Source organism: Annulohypoxylon truncatum (genome assembly GCF_022578515.1).
Source record: "Annulohypoxylon truncatum strain CBS 140777 unplaced genomic scaffold F4807scaffold_7, whole genome shotgun sequence".
NCBI lineage: Eukaryota > Fungi > Ascomycota > Sordariomycetes > Xylariales > Hypoxylaceae > Annulohypoxylon > Annulohypoxylon truncatum.
Genome location: NW_025953793.1, coordinates 504,896 through 525,163, shown reverse-complemented (window position 1 = coordinate 525,163; position 20,268 = coordinate 504,896). Strand labels below are relative to the sequence as shown.

The following is a 20,268-nucleotide window of genomic DNA, read 5'->3' as shown; positions in this document are numbered from 1 at the left end:
ACAATAGCAACCTTAATTGCCCTTTACATCCATACGTGATCGTGCCGAGATATTCGATATAATTTTTTTTAAAAAAAGTATCACAACTTTGCTAAGTTCTATAAATCCCAGCAGAGGCGCAGGAACTGAGCTTCATCTTCAAGTTGAGACAAACGTCATCGAGGCTAAACTCGGGTTATTGAATACCGAATACTCGATAGATGTCGCGAGCCAAGTTTTGCGGTGGCTACGTTCTCCAATGTTCATTACTACTTAATAACAATAACTTCTCTATGCCGCTACGTGAAAGTTTATGCCCTTGAAACATTTCTTCACGGCCCTTCGAAAGGTGAGACGATTACCTCCAAGTCGCAAGTCTCTAATCCGACTTACACCAACGAACATTCGCATCTACCAACGCAATATATCTAGGCAGTTTGCACGCTAGTAAATGGCATCGAGTCCAAATATGGAGGAGAGTGGTTTTCATTGGCTGCCGCTGCTCGTATCATGAGCTTGCGCTATAACGTACTTTGAACGCTTTATAAAACTCCAACCTGGGTATTTCCCCGATCCTCCATAGATATGATTTTTCAAACGCCGTCCTTGTAGAGATTCCTGGCAAATGCTATTTCTCAATATAACCATCAATGATGACGATAACGCTGGGGAAACTCTGCTAAATCATCCACCCACCAAACTCCTTCTCCTTGGTTAACCACCCACAAAAAATGATGGAAATATGTAGACCTGCTTGCGTGGTGCTCTAATATCGGTTCCTCAATGTGTGATGGTCGCGTCAAGTCTTGGCACCCCCTCCTCCGGGCGGATCTTCGTCACTATCGGCAGACCCAGAACTCAACTTCCTAGCCTCAGCTCTGAGCGCGGCTCCTTCGTTTAACTCCATCTTGTGTAGTCGCTCTCTAAGCGCCTCCTCGCCTGGAGTGACTTCGAACTCTGCTTCCGAGTCGGAATCCGAATCCTCGCGGTCCGGAGAAGACTTCTTCTCAGCAGGTAGGCCTCCCTTGTTCACTATCGCAAGTGTCTCCTTAGATACATCTAGCATGGATCGTCGGGTATGGTTCTTCAGCAGGCTGCTGGGATCAATAGGTTTTATCGTCGGATCGTATGCCGCCGGTAACCCTACAGCTACAGCTACTCGGTGTGCCTCTTCGTCCGCGGTGAGGTTGGGTTCCAGCTCATACATACTACTGTTCTCACTGTCGGCCTCATGTGGTTGTCCAAGCAGCATTTGCGCATAGCTTTGCCTAGAGGGGTCATGCGCGCGCTTAGCCTTCTTTTTCTCACGCTTCTCGTTAGGACGCACGACGACAACGGGCACCGGCGAATACTGCAAGCAATACTTCGAAAACGAACTACGATTCACGAGGAATCCTTGGACGCCATCGAGGCTCCTGCCCTTCGTGCCAACGATTAACATAGAAGGTTGGTATATTTTGATCTAATGTGGTCTGAGTCAGCAGCGATACCCCAATTTGACGAGCTGCATAATACGCATAAAGTAGATGAGTCAAGCAGCCGGAAATACTAACAAGATGCTGGAACGTGTTATGTAGCTTCCCAACAGCGTATTCCAAAACTAGACCAATCGCTCGATTTTGGGTATTCTTCGCCTGGATCGATTCCATCAAGGCCCTTGCATCTTCTTGATATGCCTTGTCGGTAAGACGGACCTGCGTCTCTATTACACGGACGCACACTATTTCGTCACCATCGTCGACCAGCTCATCCAATAGCCATTGTAAAGCGTGATCGGAGTATGAGTTGTCGTCAACACCGACCATGAATGTCCGGTGGCGCCGTCTAAACTGAAAGCCGGCGTGTCGGTGGTTAAGAGTGAACGAGATTGGATTGTACTCGGTCGATTCGCCGAGGGGTATGTTGTCGAATGCTACATGAGACTCGAACCTTCGCGAGTGAGGTGACTGGGTTAGCGTCTCCGTTGCCATCGTTAGAAGAATAGCGGCGCAAATGAATGCCGCAAGTATGACAGGGAAGAGGGAAGAGAGATTGGTGATACAGCAGGCCGGATTCGTGAAGACCTCATTTGCGCGAAATTGAATGAGCAAGCCAGGAAGAAGTCTTGGAAATTCTGCCCAGTAGGCCACTAGTGCCCAGAATGCTGCGCCTTCATCATCCTCGGTCGAGGTACATGGCAGAAGTATGGGGTTTGCCCAAGGAGAAAACAATGGGAGTGGGGGTTTACAGTGAGCGGGGTAGCACGGGGAGAATTCGACGAATGACGCTCGCTTTAGGGGTCCTAAGTAAGGCCATGCGATTCGAAATTGGACTAGCTCGACGATCCTGACTGAAACGACATGCGACCACATTGGAAAGACCGAATCTTTGTCCTTCCTTTCTTCTCAAGGCCACATAAGTCAGGTCGCAGTCATCGTCCTTCGGCGGAGATTCATGCAAACCAAAGACAACCGGGAGCGCCGGACTCTTCTCATCCAGCAAACCCAGCAATCATTCCCCTAAGGCACTACCTAGGTAGTAGCCTAGTAATGACTGAGGAATACCTATGCGCACATATGATGTAATAGGTATGACGAAGCAGACTCTTCAGTCGTCGAGGAGCTTCCCCGCTGTGTGATATAAGGTTGCGCCGGCATCTTGGCACAACTGTTATTGGCGACGACGGCGTAACAGCCTCTCGACTGCATACCGATACGCATTTGGACACACAATAGCCATAAACGGAGAGAAGTGTGCATGTGGGTATTCGTGTGGACGGTGGCATGTATGAAAGGGAAGTAGAAAACAAACATGTGAACTTACCTGCGATGCGGTGGTGAGGCCGCCCGAATTCGATTTCCGGCGTGCGGCTTCTTCAAGCCCTGAGGTAGCGATGGGTTACGAGGAGGTGCGAAAGTCACGGACGAGATGGAACCCTTTCTGGACGGGGGACCACTACTCCCCGTACTAGAAGCGGTCTCGCCTGGCGTCGTCGTCGCGCTCGCATCTCCTGTGCTTTCAATAATTTCCTTCCCCTTGCCTTTCACGTCGACCACCACCACTGCTGTTCGCGCCGACTCAGCTCGAGGTGTGCTCTTCCCGCTACTGTTTTGGGAATCTAGGCCGGAAACCGGGGAAGACGGTGTTGGTTTCTTCTCAAGGTTGAAGTAATCGGTCTTCTTAAGTGTCGGTTGCGACTTAGGAGAGACACCCTCTCCGGGACTCCTAACCGGGGCAGGTAAACCTCCAGACATTTTTTTCTTCTTTTCTCTCTTCTTCTCCAATAGACTATGATGAATTAAAATAACGCCAGTACCAGTACTGTCTTTACCTGACTCACGTTTCCTCAGTGAGAGGGCGGAGATGGCAAAATCGTACCAACGGCATTGAGCGCGGGTGGATCGAAGGGAAGTTCAAAGGGACAGCTCGGGGGCTATCCGGTCTCGAGATGATCTGATGGCCGCGTGGAGGGACAAGGCGAATCTAATGGGTCTCGAATGATTGATTCGATGAGCCACGTGAGTCAACAAGGATGCCTTTTATATTGGTTGTGAGATGGAAGTTGGCTGGTTGGCTGGTGGTATAATATGTTTTATGTATTGTCAAGTGACAGCCATATAAGCTTGTGTTTTTCGTACTGTATGAGGTGACGGAAAGGGAATGTATTAGTGTGAATAACGAGTGTTGTTTCGTCGTTGTCTCTGACGATAACTATTAACAATCAGGAAGCGTTTGTTGTCAAGGTATGGTAGGTAAGATAGATAAGGTATCAGTATACGGATGATGTCGTATGTTTTGCCAGTGTGGCTTAGCTCCAGTTGCAAGTATAGAACAGATCAGATCAGGCACGTTTCCTTTTCCTTTTCCTAGGCTGGCGAAGGTTTCAAAAGTTCTTCAGCTTGCCTATCTGTCTTGCCTCAAAGCTTGGCTGTGGTAAGTCTCAACGAACGGATCGCAGGTGGCGCGAAGTGACAGATAGAGACAGATACACTTCTAGGGCGGCCACCAATTTACAGAAACAAGTGGAGACCTTAAGCACAAGTTCTGTAGTTCTGTAGTCGCTGTAGGTAAGGAGGATAAAATGCCAGTCGCGTCAGGAAATAAGAAAGTGACATGGAATGCAGAGGTGTGAAAGTCAGACTTCGAAAGCTAGAGAGTATGACAGTTGGTAAGTTTTGGTAAGTTGGAAACAGTTTTAGTTTAGTCACATCTTGGACGATGATAAAAAATTCGAAGTAGGCAAGTCTGGATTGGGCAACTATGGGAACCTTGGAAGGGACGGCTAGATTTACATATGATGGGTAAGAGGTAGGGTAGGTAGGCTGTGGCTGCCCAGACGAAAGCTCTTTTTCTTAACTTTCCATGGTACGTAGACGTTCTTGGAAGAAGCCAAGAAAATAAACCTTGTGGTAGTGACGGCGCGTTTCCATTGAAATTTCCTATTTTTACATGGTACAGTAGTGGTACATTGCATACCCACTCTTCTACTATTGAGTGCTAGGTAGCCTGCCGTACTGCCGTAGTCCCGTACACCCCATGCACGAGTCACTATTTGGCACTACGTACATATTCAGTTTATGCATTTTTATTTATTTGTAAGGTATGTGAAAGCCCTAGAGGTCCATAACCTAAAGGAACATGGACCCATGCATGTAAGTCATCTTGCCTCCGTTTTTCTAATCTAATAAATTCTTACGCCTCTTACAAAAAACTCTCGAAGCTCCAAGGTTGTTTTTTTTCGTCTTACTTTTCCACATATCACGTATCCCTTTAACCCTTCTTATTTTCCTTCGCCCAATCATCCAATCGCCCAATGGTTATAATCTCCCCGACATCATCTCGCCGGCAGACTCTCCAATGCTACGTCAGGCTAGTGGAATGGTCAGACCTGCCAGCAAAGCCGTCGAGAATCGATATCCCGTATCCAAAAAGGGTATCCAACTAGTATTTTCATACATCTGTAAAAATCCGGTCGAGTCCTGCAACGGGCAATAGTGGGCATACGGCAGCCTGGACAGCCTGATTATCCTCCAATCTGTCCACCTTCTGTACTCGGCATCATGCTATCCATGACTCTATCCATGACTCTTCATCGATAATCAACACGATAGTCGAGATTATTGTAACACCACGTATCCATATTAAACATGACATCCACAACATACCTATACGCCTAGGAGCCAACCGCACTCCCAGACCTCCGGGTTAGAGCCAAGAAGGAACATTCACCCATCTGTTCGCCTCGTCATCCTTCTCCAATCCTTCTCTCTCGCTCCATCTTGGCCATAATCAGAAGGTAGCTCCAAGAGCTACTTACTATATGCACATCCGAGTTGTAAATTTCTTCCTATCAGGCACGCAATCAAAGGTATCAGGGGTGGCATCACGGCTACATTAACTACCGATGCCATGGTGTGGCTTACGCATACCCGCCTGCGCCCACGCACGACCTGCCTCCGCTTTTTTTGGTACTTTGCCATCTTGCTTGCTTGCTTGCTTGCTAGATGCTCGAATAACATGCACTTATGATGATGATGGTCAATGATAGTCAAGATCCGCGAAGTCTTCGTTTCTAGCCGGGAAGCATATGTACTCCAACAAACCAAGACCGTGGGGAATATAGTAGGGGCTGTGGGAGGTCGAGTTGAACGAGACGAGGCATACGGGAGTGGTACAATCTCGTGCTCTTGGCGAACTTGGCGCATACATCGCGTAGCCAAGAACAAGTGATGGGCAAGGATTGTTTTCCTTTCCAACCCTTTACATTGTGATGACACATCTGTGCGACTCCTACGGAAGACAAGATAACGGGGAAACATCTAGGTTGCCAGGCGCTGGCCTGCTAGGTCTTGAACCCAGACATGTACTATGTAGCACGACAGTCGTTCTAGCATAGGAGGGCCACACGACATATCTCCGTTTGTATTCCTGATCTACATACCTACTAGGTACGTTATGTGTCTATCTAGGTGAGTTTTTATTTTGTTTAACTAACGGGTTATGGGCGGAATCTAACGCATCATCTCCGCCTCCAACCTCCACCACAACGTAGCAGTACCTGGCATTACGTCTGACGCTACCCAGGCGCGGGTCCCGAAAGTAGCCACCCCAAAGTAGCGGGATGGGAATCGAGGAGCCAACGGGTCGAGCCGTTTCGAAGCCAGCCATCCACCAAGATGGCAAGATCGAACGCTGGCAGATGCAGTTCCCTACTTAGGCTACATTTCCCCGATAGATGGTGTAGGATAGGGTAGATGAATCTCGTCGCATCGGCACTGCTACCCGTCGAAAGCGAGACGAATCAAAGGAGGGGTGGAAGAATCCCTACCTCCATGTCGTTCTACTCCAGACCACCTACCACCTACATACCCACCAAGGTCCAAGGTATTGTATTCAATATTCTATGTATGGAGACAACAGAAGGTCACATGGTCTCCCTTTAGGAATCAATGCCTAAGTTTGCTATAATCTGCCCGTATATACACAGTAATACATGCGTACGCCATGTTGAGCGATCGGCAGTTAACATTCGATACGTATATAATATGTAAAGCATGTATGTAAAACATGTAGTATGTATGTATAAAACTTATCCGCGATTCGCGAAGTTTCCAGTACATGCACATATCCAACTTGGACGAGGCTACGGGCAAAATGGTCTTATTATTCACATGTCAACGATTACGAATTGCACGAAACAGACAATCCTAAAATGGCACGAGGTGAAATGACGAAGTCAGCGCCCTGACCTTGGCTGCTTCGACATGAAGATCCATGTCTCCCATGCTTGTCAGTCCAGCCAGGTCAGCCAGGTCAGCCACACTGGACGCACGAAATCTTGGCTCGACCTGCAGCCTCGCCGAATGCATCACAGCTCCAGGACCTCGCAGCTATCGTTGCTCTCACACGGGACGCGATGCTGCCCGGTCATTTGCTCACGCCGACCCGGCATTTTCCTAAAGATTACAACCCGTGGTGGCCCCTACGCCAACAGCCGCGGAGGTTTTCTTTTTTTTTCTTTCTCACCGCACACCTCTGATAGCCGACCGTTACTGGCCAGAACAACGCATGAGAGATTGGCGAATCTCATGCCTCCCATGCCCCCGGGCTCGCCCCCAATATCGTATGTACATACAAATAAAACTTGTCTAGCCCTCCTCAACCTTCTTGACCGACTTGCACTTCGACAAGCTATTGTCTGAGCTATCGTTTCTCGTCGAGCTAGGGTGGGCTTGACCGCCTTTAAGCCAAACCACCAACCGCCAGCCGGCAATAACGCCAGGGGACGGGCATGACGATAAGTCCAGTCGGCGTGATTCGGCCCCGCCTCGCCCGGTACTTGTACGCCTATGCTCTTGAAAGAGGCGAAAACGACGTCCGTTTTGATTTGCCAGACATGCTTGCCAATATAAAGGATGGCGAATGGATCGACTATCGTGCTTACCTTCTCGTGGTGCCTTGATAAGCTCAAATATATCCCCGGCAGCCCCGGTCGATACCATATCTTTCTATCTCGAAATGCAGGGCTAGGTATTATGAGCTCCGCAGAGTCCCGAGTGAATCCCAGTCTGCCCAACAGAATTTTCCGCATTATCACCGTGAATTTTCTTTTTTTCTTTTCATATAACCTGATGTGGAAACACCAGGGACTGACGAAGCTTAGCCCTGATCATTGCTTACAGGTATGGCGTGCTGCTAAGCATTCCAAGACGCGCATGTCTGCTTCTCTACATGTTTAGCACCTTGGCCCTGCTACTTGCCAAGTAGCACAACTCACAGCAATTTGCTCAAATGAAGATTTATCTAGAGAACTGCTACATATCTCAACGAGTAGCACCCCGCTTCCAAGAAGCCCGATTGGTCTATGAAATCAAAAGAAGCTCTTTTGGATCTCGTTACGCCTCGCCCAATCGGAAGCGACCTCTTCTATGGTGTCTATAATATCACACTCAAGACACCAAAACGCTTAGACGCGCTGAGTCTTGCCTTGATTTATAATGCTGGCCACCCTTATCCGAAACTAATGGCCTTATTGGGGTCCTTTTTAGAGCAGAAGCCTGATATTCTTGCAGTTTCATACTAAACTTCCCGGACATCGAGGATCTTACAGAATTTGTGGTGCACCGGAATCGACATCCAATGTCCACCCGCGCGAAGATATCGCAAACGATTTTCAAAATATTTGAGTCCACTAATAAAAAAGGGAAGCCATCACACTCAGGTACTATATTAGTTTTCTCATAGCTGCCGTGACGGATAACCAAGAAGCGCTAAATTCCTACGAATACGACTGCTCTTCGATAGGAGAAAGCTAAGAAGGCTAGCGAGCGACCAAACCCCCAATCCAATTCAAGCTTTATCAACCCAAACTATCGATTTTTTTCTAGTGAATTTACATATCTATGAGAATAGTCTGTTTGCTATTTATGCCAAGATTTTTTCAATCGATTTAGCCAACTCAAGAAGTTGGGTTAGTATATCGCCTTCGGTGGTAGCTCTATAGGACACGAAGGAATCCCAGACATTTTACGATAGGCTTTCTTCGGGGTTGTGGACACTTAGGTAGCTCAAGAACATGACGATATGAATAGAAACATGTTTCATCTCACTGATGTATGCTTAGATAAGTTCGATGATGGTAAGTCCTGTCTAGCACAGCCCACAAGAAAACGGCTATTGACCCCGATTCTTCGTTCTCTAGCCATTAGCATCTATCGAGGAAATCAAGCCATCCCGCCTCGCCTTAGACAACGTAGTCGTGAGAGAGAGCGGTGCATGACGGATGAGCTAAGCACGGTGGTTCAATGTACGACCCCCGTCCGAGCCGGGGAAACGAAGCACAGCCAACGAGAAGCAGCCCGTCTGAGCGACGACGAAGAAACCTGTCCTTGCAGGACCATGTGCTGCCAAGAGATGCCGACTATCCGGCCTCGTCGTCGCATTCGGCACGCATATGCGGCCGCGCTCCTGTCCTTGGGGGGAAAAAAGGAGTGGCGGTGCGAAACGTGATATCTGGCATCTGCGTTACTGTCTCACCTGTCTCGCCGAAAGGGCCCAACGTATCGATGCCCAGACTTTTCTCGCATGCTGTGACGGCGACGACGATGGTACTAGGTGTCACAGCGCGTCTGCGGCTGACCGACGTCCCTTATGCATGTAAGTAGACATATGAACATAACGACGTTAATTGCAGTAACCAGGTTATCTCCTAGGTGCGAACCATCCACCCGTCACCCTTGGCCCTCCAGCAAAGACATGCGAGGTGGACGATCCGGGGATGCGTATGGGGAGGGGGTCAGGACCCGTAGCTAGTAGTAGCTAGTCCTCACGTAAGGGAGGAGACGATGCCGCCTTCGCTGCCTGTTCGGGCAACGTGCGTACGAGAGGTTTGCAGAAGAAATGCCTCCCAGCTCTCAAACCCCTAACTAAGCTAGGTACCCATCGACGAACCCTCCCCAAAACCTCTTGGCCCTCATCTCAGCCCTGCGAGCTAACTCGCGTCGTCACATCGAGCTAGGTCAACTAACTCGGCGGGACGAGACGAAACGAAGGAAAGCTGCAGGACTCATTCCCCCAAATGCGCAAATGTGCATTATCTACGTATCTCTACCGCGGCGGCACTAACAGCTGACAGCCAAGACTTCGACTCCCTCTTACACACTACGCGCTCCTTGGCTCCTTGGCGGCGTGACTGGCGAACGTCCACGAATACCCTCACTTGATCACCGAGAGGCCTCCTACCGAATCTAACCTACACTACACGCTCTCTTATACCCGCTCACCGGTCCCCCATACCGCGCATGTTGGGCCAAGGAGGCTGAGCAAAGCTGGCCATCCTCCCCCCACAAGCCTGTTCGGTCAGTTCGGTTCGGGCCCTAGCAAGCTGCGGGGACTCCCTCCACATCGTATGTGCTGTAACGTCGATCCGACTCCGCGCAAATCAGCTACGTGTGAATAAGGCAGTAGAGGATGTAGGTTGGAGCGAGCGGCGTCCCCATGTGATCCACCATTTATCTGTGTGCTCAGATATCATACTGCGGCGTATACAAATTTGAATCTTGGCCCGAAGTCCTAGAGACCGATGTACATTTCCTACACCTGACTTCTCACATCTCATAAAACGGGGAAAACGCGGGGAATGGATTTCAACCATCCACGTACCGAGCAGTGATGGGCAGCGATACACATACGAATCAAAGATCTCATCCGATTATCTGTTCGTATGACCCTAAAAAGACAGGACATACGATCCTCCCTCATTTCTACAGCCGGTATCTTTCTTTTTGCCAGTCACTCGCCCGTCTCCTGTGATTGGGAGTGACATAGATATATCCCATGACGCCTGTGCAATGCAAACCGACGACTACGAAAACCCGCGAGCCTCGCCCTCTCAATATTTCCCTTCTTGCTGCACCCTGCCGAAGAGATGAAACTTTCTATTAAGTGAAGTCTCCTCGATGTACTTAGCTGTACATCCGTGATAGGTTGCGGAGGTACCAGTCTACCAGCTTGCGTCCTACCTTAGCCTCTGAGATGTGAATGAGGTCCTGCGAGTGTCCGTTAGCACTGTCGTACATTAAAGCTTGATAGTCGCACACGAAGCTTGACTTGTATCAAAAGGGCAAATACATACTCCTTGCATGGCGTAGTCCAAATCACTGACGTTGACCCATTCACCTTCAAGTAAGGCGTGGTCCGTCCACCGTAGTTGCTTCGTGCGCTGCTTGTTGACGAGGAGCCAAGACCGTAATTCCTCTGGTTGCACCTCTAAGAAACCAGCGAGCTTCTTAAGATCCATGGTTGTGTAAAGGCGGAGGTAGGACTTGACGGTAGGGTTCCACATGTTTGTCTTGACTTCGTCCATGAAGATGGAGAGGTGGTGGTCGATAGGGTCCACGTTGGCCTCGGGGTTCTCGAAGTCAGGGGGAACCGGCGAGATGAACTTGGGGCAGGCAGCCTTGAACAACTCCTCGAAAATAGGTAGCGACTCTGGGCCGCCACGTTGCAGCTTAAGTAGCTGGTCTCCGTACTTCTCCCTTAGAGCGGTGTGAATGGTATCGTCTAGACGGGTTGGCTGGAAAGCCACGCAGATGGCGATCAAAGCGTACATCTGGTCATTCTTCTTGGTGATAGAATCGTACTGGGCGTTCTTCTGGAAGTTCTTGGTACGCGACACGTAGACAAGAATGTGGCTGAACATGCGGATGGCATCGGCGTATCGGTGCATCATCATGTAAGAGAAACCTACGTAGTAGTAGGTGGTAAAGTGGGCGGCCATAACGCGCGCGAACATGGCCTTCTTGTTCAGCTCAATGTCGTCGAGCGTCTTAAGCGCGAGACTGAAGTCGCCGAGAAGGCAGTGGACGCGCAGCAGCCCAATAATAGAGAAATAACCGAGCATGCGGTACAGCGTCTTGGAGCCGTACTCTCCAGCAACGGCTGCGGGGTCTTCGTTGCGCTTCATGGCGGCCAACTGCTCGGTGATCTGAGATCGCTGGATTAGGGAGTACAGCACATTTAGAACGCTGTAGCAGCCCCAAGTGTTGGGGTTCTCGCGTAGAATCTGTCGCTCTTCTTCGTTATCTCTCGCTTGCCTCGCGATTCTTAGGCGGTAAGAGGAGAAAGAGTTGAACTGATAAATGAACTCGTCGATAACATCCCAAGCCCAGTAGTGCTACATAATGTTGTTAGCATATTGAACCAAGACGAACAATATATGTGATAAGGCAACTTACCGAGGGAGGCTCCAGATCGACAGGGCCATCGGAGTTGAGGATAAAGTGGAACAGGTTGCAGTAGGAATCGTAGCTCTGGAACTTGACTTCGAGAGGAGCAGAGAAATCTAGAGGTTGAGCAGCGGCAACGAGTCTGGACTGTATGTCGTCGGTCTGCTGAGCCATCGTCAAGGAGTTCACCTGCTCCAACTCTTCCATACCATCTTCATATTGTACCTGCTCGCGGTAGTCTGCCACAAGGGCCTCCTCCTCAACGTCGCTGTCATCCTCCATGGAGCGCACAGGCGCCGAACCGTTTCTTAATCCACTCATCGTGGCTAATGCGGTCTGGGATATAGGATATGGGCGATGTCGTAGTGATATCGTGGGGAATCCCAACTTTTTCGAAATCGTGGAGGGGCTAGTCGCAATTTTTTGGCTCGTAACAAAAGTCAGGCGAAAGAGAAAGAGTTGAAAGCTGAAGAGCCGAAGATTTAGCGGATTAGGGCTTTCCAATGTGGCCCCTGCGCTTGCTGCCCCTCGTTCTAAACTTCTGTTTTTTCTTTGGCGGGGCACTGCTTCCTTATCGATACCCAGTTATTTTTTGCCCCGCTATCAGAGGAAGAAGTTGAAGATCAATCCATGCCGCTTCGAAAGAGAAGGGTAGGAGCAGTACAGCTGATTACCTAAGTAATATCTTTCTTATGGAAAGACCAATAGAGGCTTAGATTTTGGCAAAATTGAGTCATTATGAGCCACTCTGAGCCGTCCAATTAAGCTCGTGGAGAGAGTTAGTCACTCGCCGGGGTTACAAAATATTTATTTATAACTTTTCTCATCCAATCAGCTTCACTTTTTGATGCGCTTTTTGACTTACATACAACTCAAATAAAGCCTTTCTCGCTACTACCCATATTGTGTGGTACTATCTCGACAATATCAAAGATTCAGTTCATAGTCACTTGTGAAATATCCTCCATTGAGATGCCCGTCGTCACGCCAGAGAAGCTCGCTGCTCTGCAGCAGCACGCGGATGATATAAGAAATGTATCTGCCCCACCATCCGTCGTCTTTCAAGCCATGATCAAACTAACATATCTTAGATCTGTATCTTGGCTCACGTAGACCATGGAAAGACGTCGTTAACAGACGCGCTTCTTGCCACAAATGGCATTATCTCACCCAAACTTGCCGGCAAGATCCGGTATCTCGATTCCCGCCCCGATGAACAAATCAGGGGTATCACCATGGAATCTTCCGCTATCTCTTTGTACTTCTCTATGCTTCGAAGACCAGCACCAGATGCTGAACCGATACCCAAGGAATACTTGATCAACTTGATAGATTCACCTGGCCATATTGACTTTAGCAGCGAAGTATCAACTGCCTCAAGGCTATGCGACGGTGCTGTTGTTTTGGTCGATGCGGTTGAGGGTGTTTGCAGCCAAACCGTCACAGTGCTCCGCCAGACATGGACGGAGAAGCTAAAGCCGCTTTTGGTTATCAACAAAATAGACCGATTAATCACCGAGTTGAAGATGACGCCAGGTGAAGCTTATATCCACTTAAGTAAACTCCTGGAACAAGTAAACGCCGTTTTGGGAAGTTTCTTCCAGGGTGAACGTATGGAAGAAGACTTGAACTGGCGAGAACGGGTAGACGAACGGGTTGCTGCTACTGCAGCAAAGGAAGCAAAGCTCGGAGATATGGAGAGCGATGCCGGAGACCTTCAGTTTGAAGAACGAGATGATGAAGAGTTGTATTTTGCCCCTGAAAAGAACAACGTCATCTTTAGTAGCGCTATTGACGGCTGGGCATTTACTGTCCGACAATTCGCAAGCTTGTACGAAAAGAAGCTTGGTATCAAACGAAGTATCATGGAAAAAGTGCTGTGGGGCGATTTCTATTTAGATCCAAAGACCAAAAAAGTCCTTGGGCGAAAACATCTAAAGGGTCGTAATTTGAAGCCTATGTTCGTTCAACTTGTTCTCGAACAAGTCTGGGCTGTATATCAGGCGACTACTGGTGGAGATCATGGGAAGGGGTAAGTCAATTCTCACCCGAACCATATTGAAGATGCTGACTCTGTGGCAGAGACCCAGCCTTACTTGAGAAGATTACAAAGTCATTAAACATTACAATACCTCCCCATATTATTAGATCACGAGATCCCCGGTTACTCCTCACAACGGTTATTTCATCATGGCTACCTCTTTCTACCGCCCTATTAGTTTCTGTCGTTGAATCTCTACCATCGCCAAAAGTGGCGCAAGCGGAAAGGCTACCTGAAATGTTAGAGGACTCGCCTGGATCGACTCACATTGATTCCTTAGTCAAGGATGCGATGGTGAACTTCAAGACGTCTGACTCAGACCCTGTCGTGGCATACGTTAGCAAGGTGGTATCCATTCCGGAAAGCGAACTGCCGGAGAATAAGAGGCGAACTGGCCAACTAAGCGCCGAAGAAGCGAGGGAGTTGGCCAGAAAGAAACGAGCGGAATTTGCTCGTGCTCAGGCGGCAGAAAGCAATGTAACGGATGATCTCACGTCGGCACTCGACAGTGTAAATTTGGACGATTTTGCACCTGACGCCGAGGAGAAGAAGGTTGATCCAGAGCACCTGATAGGGTTTGCACGAATGTATTCCGGAAAGCTATCTGTAGGCGACTCACTATACGTCTTGCCGCCCAAGTTTACTGCCGCAAACCCACATGCAGCCCCTGAACCACAAAAGGTGACCGTGACGGCTTTGTACATGTTCATGGGCCGTAATTTGGAGTCACTGAATTCTGTACCAGCTGGCGTCGTTTTCGGTATTGGTGGCCTTGATGGCGCTATCTTGAAATCCGGAACTCTATGCAGTCAGCTTGAAGGTTCGGTCAACTTAGCAGGTGTTCATATGGCAGGAAAGCCTATTGTCCGAGTCGCTCTTGAGCCAGTAAACCCAGCCGACTTGGACAAAATGATCGAAGGACTCAAGTTGCTTGTACGAAGCGATCCATGCGCTGAATATGAGCAATTTGGCAGCGGCGAACATGTCCTGCTTACAGCCGGCGAATTACATCTAGAAAGATGTTTGACAGATTTAAAAGAAAGGTTCGCGAGGTGTGATATCCAGGCGGGTGCGCCAATCGTTCCGTATAGAGAGACGATAGTGCGTGCGGATGAGATGAGACCTCCAGTGAATAAAGAGCTAGGAAGAGGCGTTGTTGTCGGGGTGACGAACTCGAAGCAAGTTAGTATTACTATTCGAGTCAGACCGTTACCCGCCAACGTCACGGAATTTCTGCTCAAGAATCCTGGTGCCATCAAGCGTCTATACTCAGAGCGCAAAGCACTTGATGGGATCGAGGCAGAGTCAGAGATTGGGATTGACGAAGAACAGAGTGTTGAGGATGACGAAGACCTTCTGGAAGGCAAAAGTCTGTCTCTTGAAGACCTTAAGAAACAACTCCAGAGTACTCTTGAGACTGGCAAAGGCCGCGAGATTTGGAAAGGTGTCACTGATAAAATAACAGCATTTGGACCACGGCGAATAGGTCCGAACTTGCTAATAGATGCTACTAAGGACGAGTGTTTTCCAAAGACATTCGCTCCAGAGAAGCAACAAGATGGCAACCGCCCGAAGGCTGGCGAAGCACTTCACGCCGAACATCTATGTGACAAGGTCACGTACGCGTTCCAACTCGCTATGAATCAAGGACCTCTATGCAATGAGCCGGTGCAAGGCGTTGCTGTTATTATCGAAGATCTCACTATAGCACCCATAGAAGAAGAGACATCGGCTAGAGACCGGCTCGGCAGACTTACGGGTGAAGTTATCAAGACGGTACAACAGTCTATCCGGCAGGGCTTCCTGGACTGGTCTCCACGCCTCATGCTCGCCATGTACTCGTGCGAGATCCAGGCGAGTAGTAAGTTTTATCTTTCCCTTTCCATTTGATTCTACCTCTATCTGTATTTCATCCTATGCAATACTAACAGACAGTAGCCGAGGTCCTAGGCCGCGTTTACGAAGTCCTAACCCGGCGGCGCGGGCGTGTGCTCTCGGAGCAGATGAAAGAAGGGACACCTTTCTTCACGATCCAGTCCACGATCCCGGTGGCCGAGTCCTTCGGGTTCGCGGACGAGATGCGCAAGCGCACGTCGGGGGCTGCGCAGCCCCAGCTTATATTCGCTGGCTTCGACGTCGTGGTCGACGAAGACCCGTTCTGGCAGCCGTTCACGGAGGATGACCTCGAGGACTTGGGTGAGCTGGCTGATAGGGAGAACGTGGCGAAACGGTACATGGATGGCGTGAGGAGGAGAAAGGGGTTACTGGTCGAGGGTAGAGGGCAAAGGGTTGCAGCGGAGAAGCAGAAGACACTTAAGAGATAAGGCTAATGGCTAGTTGGTTAGCTACGAAATAGTAGATAAAATATAAGACATGCAAGAAGTTTTGACGAGGACGTTTAATGCGTATAAGACAGAACAGCACACAGCCTCATGATTCACTAGATGAGAAGGGTCTAGAAATAGAATAGAGTCCCCTTATATGATAAATAATAAATTCAAACCGAAGCAACACAAGTGGGTAAGAAGCCCGTTTCGTTGCGTTTATCCCATAGGTAAGAAAGTCATTACACGATATGCTTCATCCTCCTTAAATATGTCCTTAGCTGTCTACGGCGGTTCCTTAATCTGTCAAGGAATCATATCTTCAGTATAATAGTATGCTATATATGAAACATGGTACTAGAGCCGAAAAGTAGTCCGCAGGATGGAGAGTTATTGGGCCATCTCTAAAGATCCGTATCGTGCTCTTGTATATCTGCGTAAGACGTGAGAGCTGAGGGGTTTCGAGACTAGGAGGTCGATTTTGGCTTCGATCTCTATCTTACAACTTCGCAAGTCATTTGCCTCATATTTCACTTCTTTTCGTCTAGGCACCGTACCGGCCTTTCCTCCAAATCCCTTATCCCCGGATCAGACGTAAGGGCTGAGATAACTTAAAGAGTCACCAGTTCAAGGATCTCACATTACATTACTCCCACTCACTCAGACCCGAACTCATTCATTCATTCATTCACTCGAAGTCTGTCGTTCTTTATTTGATATTTGCCTAACCTATCCTAACCTAGTCCCCGTTAACCGTCCCCCGTGACAATTCATTCCCAAAACTCCGAAAGTGCTTTGGATATGTTGAAGCATATATATGTATATAAAAGGATAAATATACATTCGCTCCCTCTCCCCTTTTTTCCCGGGTATCCCAATAATGTTTCCATCTCGGTTATCTCCCGTTCCGTGGCCCAATTCATGATTGGCAATTTGGATATTTCTATAGTTAAGGTGCGTATGACTTTCGTTGTCGACAATTTTGTAGCGACGCTGAATAATTTTAGCCACTCGTCTGTTTTTTTTTTTTTTTCAGACGAGAATAAGTGAAAGTTAGGGGGTATCGTAGCATATTTCAACGCCTGCCACCCGCCAATCGTTGCGAGGAATGCAGGGTGGAGGCTTCTTGTCCTGGATTATATCCTTGTCGTTCACGACTTCTCTTCGTCCCAACCCCATACTTGCGAGAGATATCTCTCCATGTTAACTCGCTTCGTTCGCATCTCCACTATCCAAGGGTGCTCGAGCATTCTCCATGGACTTGCCCGGCGGCTTGGTTCCTTCTCGAGACTATTGGTGTCTTAGTTAGTCTTAGATCTCTAAAATAGTTGTGACAGGAAGGACTTACCAGCACTCGATGAAATACTTAAAGCTGTCACTCCAGAATATGCTGGCATCCGGTTCGTCCTTCAGCTTTGGTATCGGCTGTCGAACGATGTAAGTCAACAAGTCGATCAGACCCGCCTTGGGCTGCACTTCGGTTCCATCAGCCGGGAAGGGGAACCGGTGTTGAGCCACCTCGAGGAGAGTGACTCCGGTAGACCAGACGTCTGAGGTAATCGTGTAACTCTGGCCGGTGATACGCTCGGGTGCCATGTAGTAGCTCGTGCCGATGAACGTGTTGGCTTCGCCCTTAGTTCCGAAGTCACCCGAAACACCAAAGTCGCACAACTTGACTTCGCCATTGCGGCAAAGCAGAATGTTGGACGGTTTGATATCTCGGTGGATGATCTTCTTGCTGTGAAGGTACGTCAGACCCCGGAGGACGCCCTCGGCAATCTTTCCAAGAACCTTCTCGCCTGTTCGGCCTCCGAGTCGTCTGACCTCCTTGTAGATGCTGTCAAGGGATCCGCCCTCGCAGAATTCCATAGCAATAGAGATAGTGGCCGTAGTAGGATCGTTGAAGACTCCATAGTATCGGCAGATGTGTTCCGACGCACACTCCTTGTTGAAGTTGATTTCACGGAAGATCTGTTTCTTTACGTCTGGATCCGGGTTGGTAGTAATGACCTAGGAAGTATGTTAGCACTTATTCGTACTCCCTGGAAACGAGGAACCAAAGAATCGGCGGCATACTTTCAGTGCGAATACTGTCTTCCCCCCCTTCAACTGGCAGCGTGTTACGGCACCACCAGCACCCTCACCTAAGCTACCCAGTTCGACGATCCTGTTCTCCGCGCTCGCTATTCTCCACCCGTTGTCGTCGAGCTCCTCCACGTCAGCAGTCCTTGCTTTTTCCAAGGTAAGCTTATCGAAGCTATCCTCGAGCCCCTGCATGCTGCCATCCCGCTCCATCCCGATGCCTCCCTCGCTTCGTTCGGAATAGATGGAACCGACGGCAGATATCGGGTCGGGGGTTCCCTGCGGCTTCGACCCGATCCCATACTGCGATGCGAACGAGAGGGCGGAGAACTGGGAGCCCGCGGAGGTGGGGTTGCTGGCTCGGCCGTCGAGGGGCCCAAAGCTGCCTGACCGCGAGTGTGCCGCGCTGCTCTCGCTGCCGCCGCTCGCCGACTGGCCCGGCTGGACTGTCGGTCGGTGCTGCTCGTAGGGCGCGACGGTGCTGCCCATCGGCGTGGCAACATGAACTGTGAGTTGGGGGCGCGACGGGCCGCCCGCGGCAGCACCCACCGGCTTGACGTTGGGAGACGGGGGGATGGCTAGGCCCAACCTTGGCGTTCGTCCGCCGCTTGGTCTACCGCCTCCGAGTGCGGGTCGAAGGGGAGCGGGGGAGGAGGACATGATGGGAATGGGTGTCGAGGCGGGAGGAGGGGTGCCAACTGCCGCATCGATCGATGCTGTGGTTGAGGCCTTCATGATGAACGAAAGTTAGCATCGCAAGCACGCGAGCAACGAAGCTTGCCCAACCTGAGCTAGGATTCGGAATAAAGAGACCTATGATACGAAAACTGCATATAGAATAATAAAACGAAGTTAGGAAAGAGAGATCAATTTACATTCTGGGTCACGGGCTCAGAGGCCAGTGCGGGATTCTCGTGGTCGGGCATTTGTGCTAGTCCGGGTTTCCTCTCCACCACAGCTGGAGAGATTGCGTAGCGAGCCTGTGGGTGTGGGTATGTGTATGTGCGTGGTGCGTGTCCGTGGTGTAGTTTGCCGAGGAGGCGGTCGGGCTTGCTCCAAGTACAAAGAGGAAATAAAAGGGCCGAAGCTAGCTGTATGTAACAATCCGACAGCGAAGGCGAAACTGGAGTCACTGGACTCGTTCAAGTATATCTCTAACGAGGTCACACAGCGACGTCGCAGGAAATAGGTAATATATTCGAGGTGACGTTATGTCTTTTAAACCTGTTGGTGCTACTGTTTGGAATATGGAGAGAAAAGAAAAGAAAAGAATTATAAGACTGTTTATTGTGGTATCGTATGATGTAAAAGAATGAATCTCCTCGGATACTGTTGGTGGACAAGAACGTGATGTTCCTAAATCGTAGATTTTAGTCGTGTGGGAGTGATGAAGCAGTGACCAAAAGTGACCAGGGAGAAGGTGGAGGTTTTTGCTTGTGTGCCGCGCGTAGGTAGTTGATGGCTTTCTTCCCCCCCCCTTGTACGAGGTTCGATGCCCAGCAAGCCCACGTACCTTGTCTAGTTCCTCTTCTGGAAGCGGAGAAACGACTTGGCTAGGGAATCTATGTAGGTATAAGTATACTAAGCCCGGGTATCGAGTCGTCGATGGTAAAGCGCAGCTCGCTTGTAGTGTTGGTGTTGGTATTGGACTATTGGGCTTGATATGGTTTTTCTTCTGGCTCTTCTATCGCCAGTCGAAAGGCGGGACGAATAGAGGGACAAATAGAGGGACAATGGCTTGCAGGGATTCTGATACAAACCCTTTCATACCAGTACCGTACCTGTCTCTGAAGGCCCCAATTTCCCCCAGCGCCAAAACTGTTATGGATTGGTAGACAAATGACGAGGCAATCGATGTGGAATAGCTTGATTGGTATGGCTTATGGCGTATGAGCGTTATGGCGTGAAAACCGGCGTGTGTGCAAAGGGTGGAGGTATTTGAAATAGGCGGATAGGTGGAGAAGTACAATGTCTGTGTCGGGTATTAAGATGATCAGCGGGGCGGTTTTAGCAGTTTAGCAGTCTAGCCGTCTAGGTATGTGGTGGTAACTGTGGTAGCTAGCTATCAAACTGCTAAACGCTTAGACATAAAGCGTATTAGAAAGCGCGAAGTTGACAAGACCGGGCCGAGCCTAGA

The 20,268-nt window shown here is 49.4% G+C and overlaps 6 protein-coding genes across 6 annotated transcripts; 1 reads left to right on the top strand and 5 right to left on the bottom strand.

Moving 5' to 3' along the window:
* Positions 1-778: 778 nt before the first annotated feature.
* Positions 779-1,949, bottom strand: F4807DRAFT_457802 (universal stress protein family; the record flags this gene model as incomplete). Its single annotated transcript, XM_048001095.1, has 2 exons — positions 779-1,441; positions 1,533-1,949. 2 exons carry the CDS (start codon positions 1,947-1,949, stop codon positions 779-781), a joined length of 1,080 nt encoding a protein of 359 aa, XP_047856823.1.
* An 828-nt stretch (positions 1,950-2,777) lies between these two features.
* Positions 2,778-3,212, bottom strand: F4807DRAFT_457801 (uncharacterized protein; the record flags this gene model as incomplete). The annotated part of the gene is made up of 1 exon (XM_048001094.1): positions 2,778-3,212. One exon carries the CDS (start codon positions 3,210-3,212, stop codon positions 2,778-2,780), a length of 435 nt encoding a protein of 144 aa, XP_047856822.1.
* Positions 3,213-4,999: 1,787 nt separating this feature from the next.
* Positions 5,000-5,994, bottom strand: F4807DRAFT_365862 (uncharacterized protein). Its single transcript, XM_047995631.1, has one exon. The coding sequence runs from the start codon at positions 5,775-5,777 to the stop codon at positions 5,268-5,270; it is 510 nt and encodes a 169-aa protein (XP_047856821.1). The 5' UTR covers positions 5,778-5,994; the 3' UTR covers positions 5,000-5,267.
* Positions 5,995-10,322: 4,328 nt separating this feature from the next.
* On the bottom strand, positions 10,323-12,308 carry F4807DRAFT_365709 (eukaryotic translation initiation factor 3 subunit). The gene is made up of 2 exons (XM_047995630.1): positions 11,694-12,308; positions 10,323-11,632 (listed from the first exon to the last, which is right to left on the bottom strand). The coding sequence occupies exons 1-2, from the start codon at positions 12,003-12,005 to the stop codon at positions 10,535-10,537; spliced, it is 1,410 nt and encodes a 469-aa protein (XP_047856820.1). The 5' UTR covers positions 12,006-12,308; the 3' UTR covers positions 10,323-10,534.
* On the top strand, positions 12,111-16,154 carry F4807DRAFT_415490 (P-loop containing nucleoside triphosphate hydrolase protein). Its single transcript, XM_047997050.1, has 4 exons — positions 12,111-12,719; positions 12,776-13,716; positions 13,767-15,586; positions 15,664-16,154. The coding sequence occupies exons 1-4, from the start codon at positions 12,657-12,659 to the stop codon at positions 16,047-16,049; spliced, it is 3,210 nt and encodes a 1,069-aa protein (XP_047856819.1). The 5' UTR covers positions 12,111-12,656; the 3' UTR covers positions 16,050-16,154.
* Positions 16,155-17,200: 1,046 nt separating this feature from the next.
* Positions 17,201-18,866, bottom strand: F4807DRAFT_457798 (kinase-like protein; the record flags this gene model as incomplete). Its single annotated transcript, XM_048001093.1, has 3 exons — positions 17,201-17,339; positions 17,398-18,059; positions 18,126-18,866. The coding sequence occupies 3 exons, from the start codon at positions 18,864-18,866 to the stop codon at positions 17,201-17,203; spliced, it is 1,542 nt and encodes a 513-aa protein (XP_047856818.1).
* Between the last annotated feature and the right edge of the window lie 1,402 nt (positions 18,867-20,268).

Bases quoted from the DNA above. Each gene is read 5' to 3' on its own strand.
- F4807DRAFT_365862 (XM_047995631.1), bottom strand. From the start codon at position 5,777: ATGTTTCCCCGTTATCTTGTCTTCCGTAGGAGTCGCACAGATGTGTCA.
- F4807DRAFT_365709 (XM_047995630.1), bottom strand. From the start codon at position 12,005: ATGAGTGGATTAAGAAACGGTTCGGCGCCTGTGCGCTCCATGGAGGAT. The intron at 11,633-11,693 runs GTAAGTTGCCTT...AACATTATGTAG, and splicing joins TCGATCTGGAGCCTCCCTCG to CACTACTGGGCTTGGGATGT.
- F4807DRAFT_415490 (XM_047997050.1), top strand. From the start codon at position 12,657: ATGCCCGTCGTCACGCCAGAGAAGCTCGCTGCTCTGCAGCAGCACGCG. The intron at 13,717-13,766 runs GTAAGTCAATTC...ACTCTGTGGCAG, and splicing joins GGTGGAGATCATGGGAAGGG to AGACCCAGCCTTACTTGAGA. The intron at 15,587-15,663 runs GTAAGTTTTATC...AACAGACAGTAG, and splicing joins GTGCGAGATCCAGGCGAGTA to CCGAGGTCCTAGGCCGCGTT.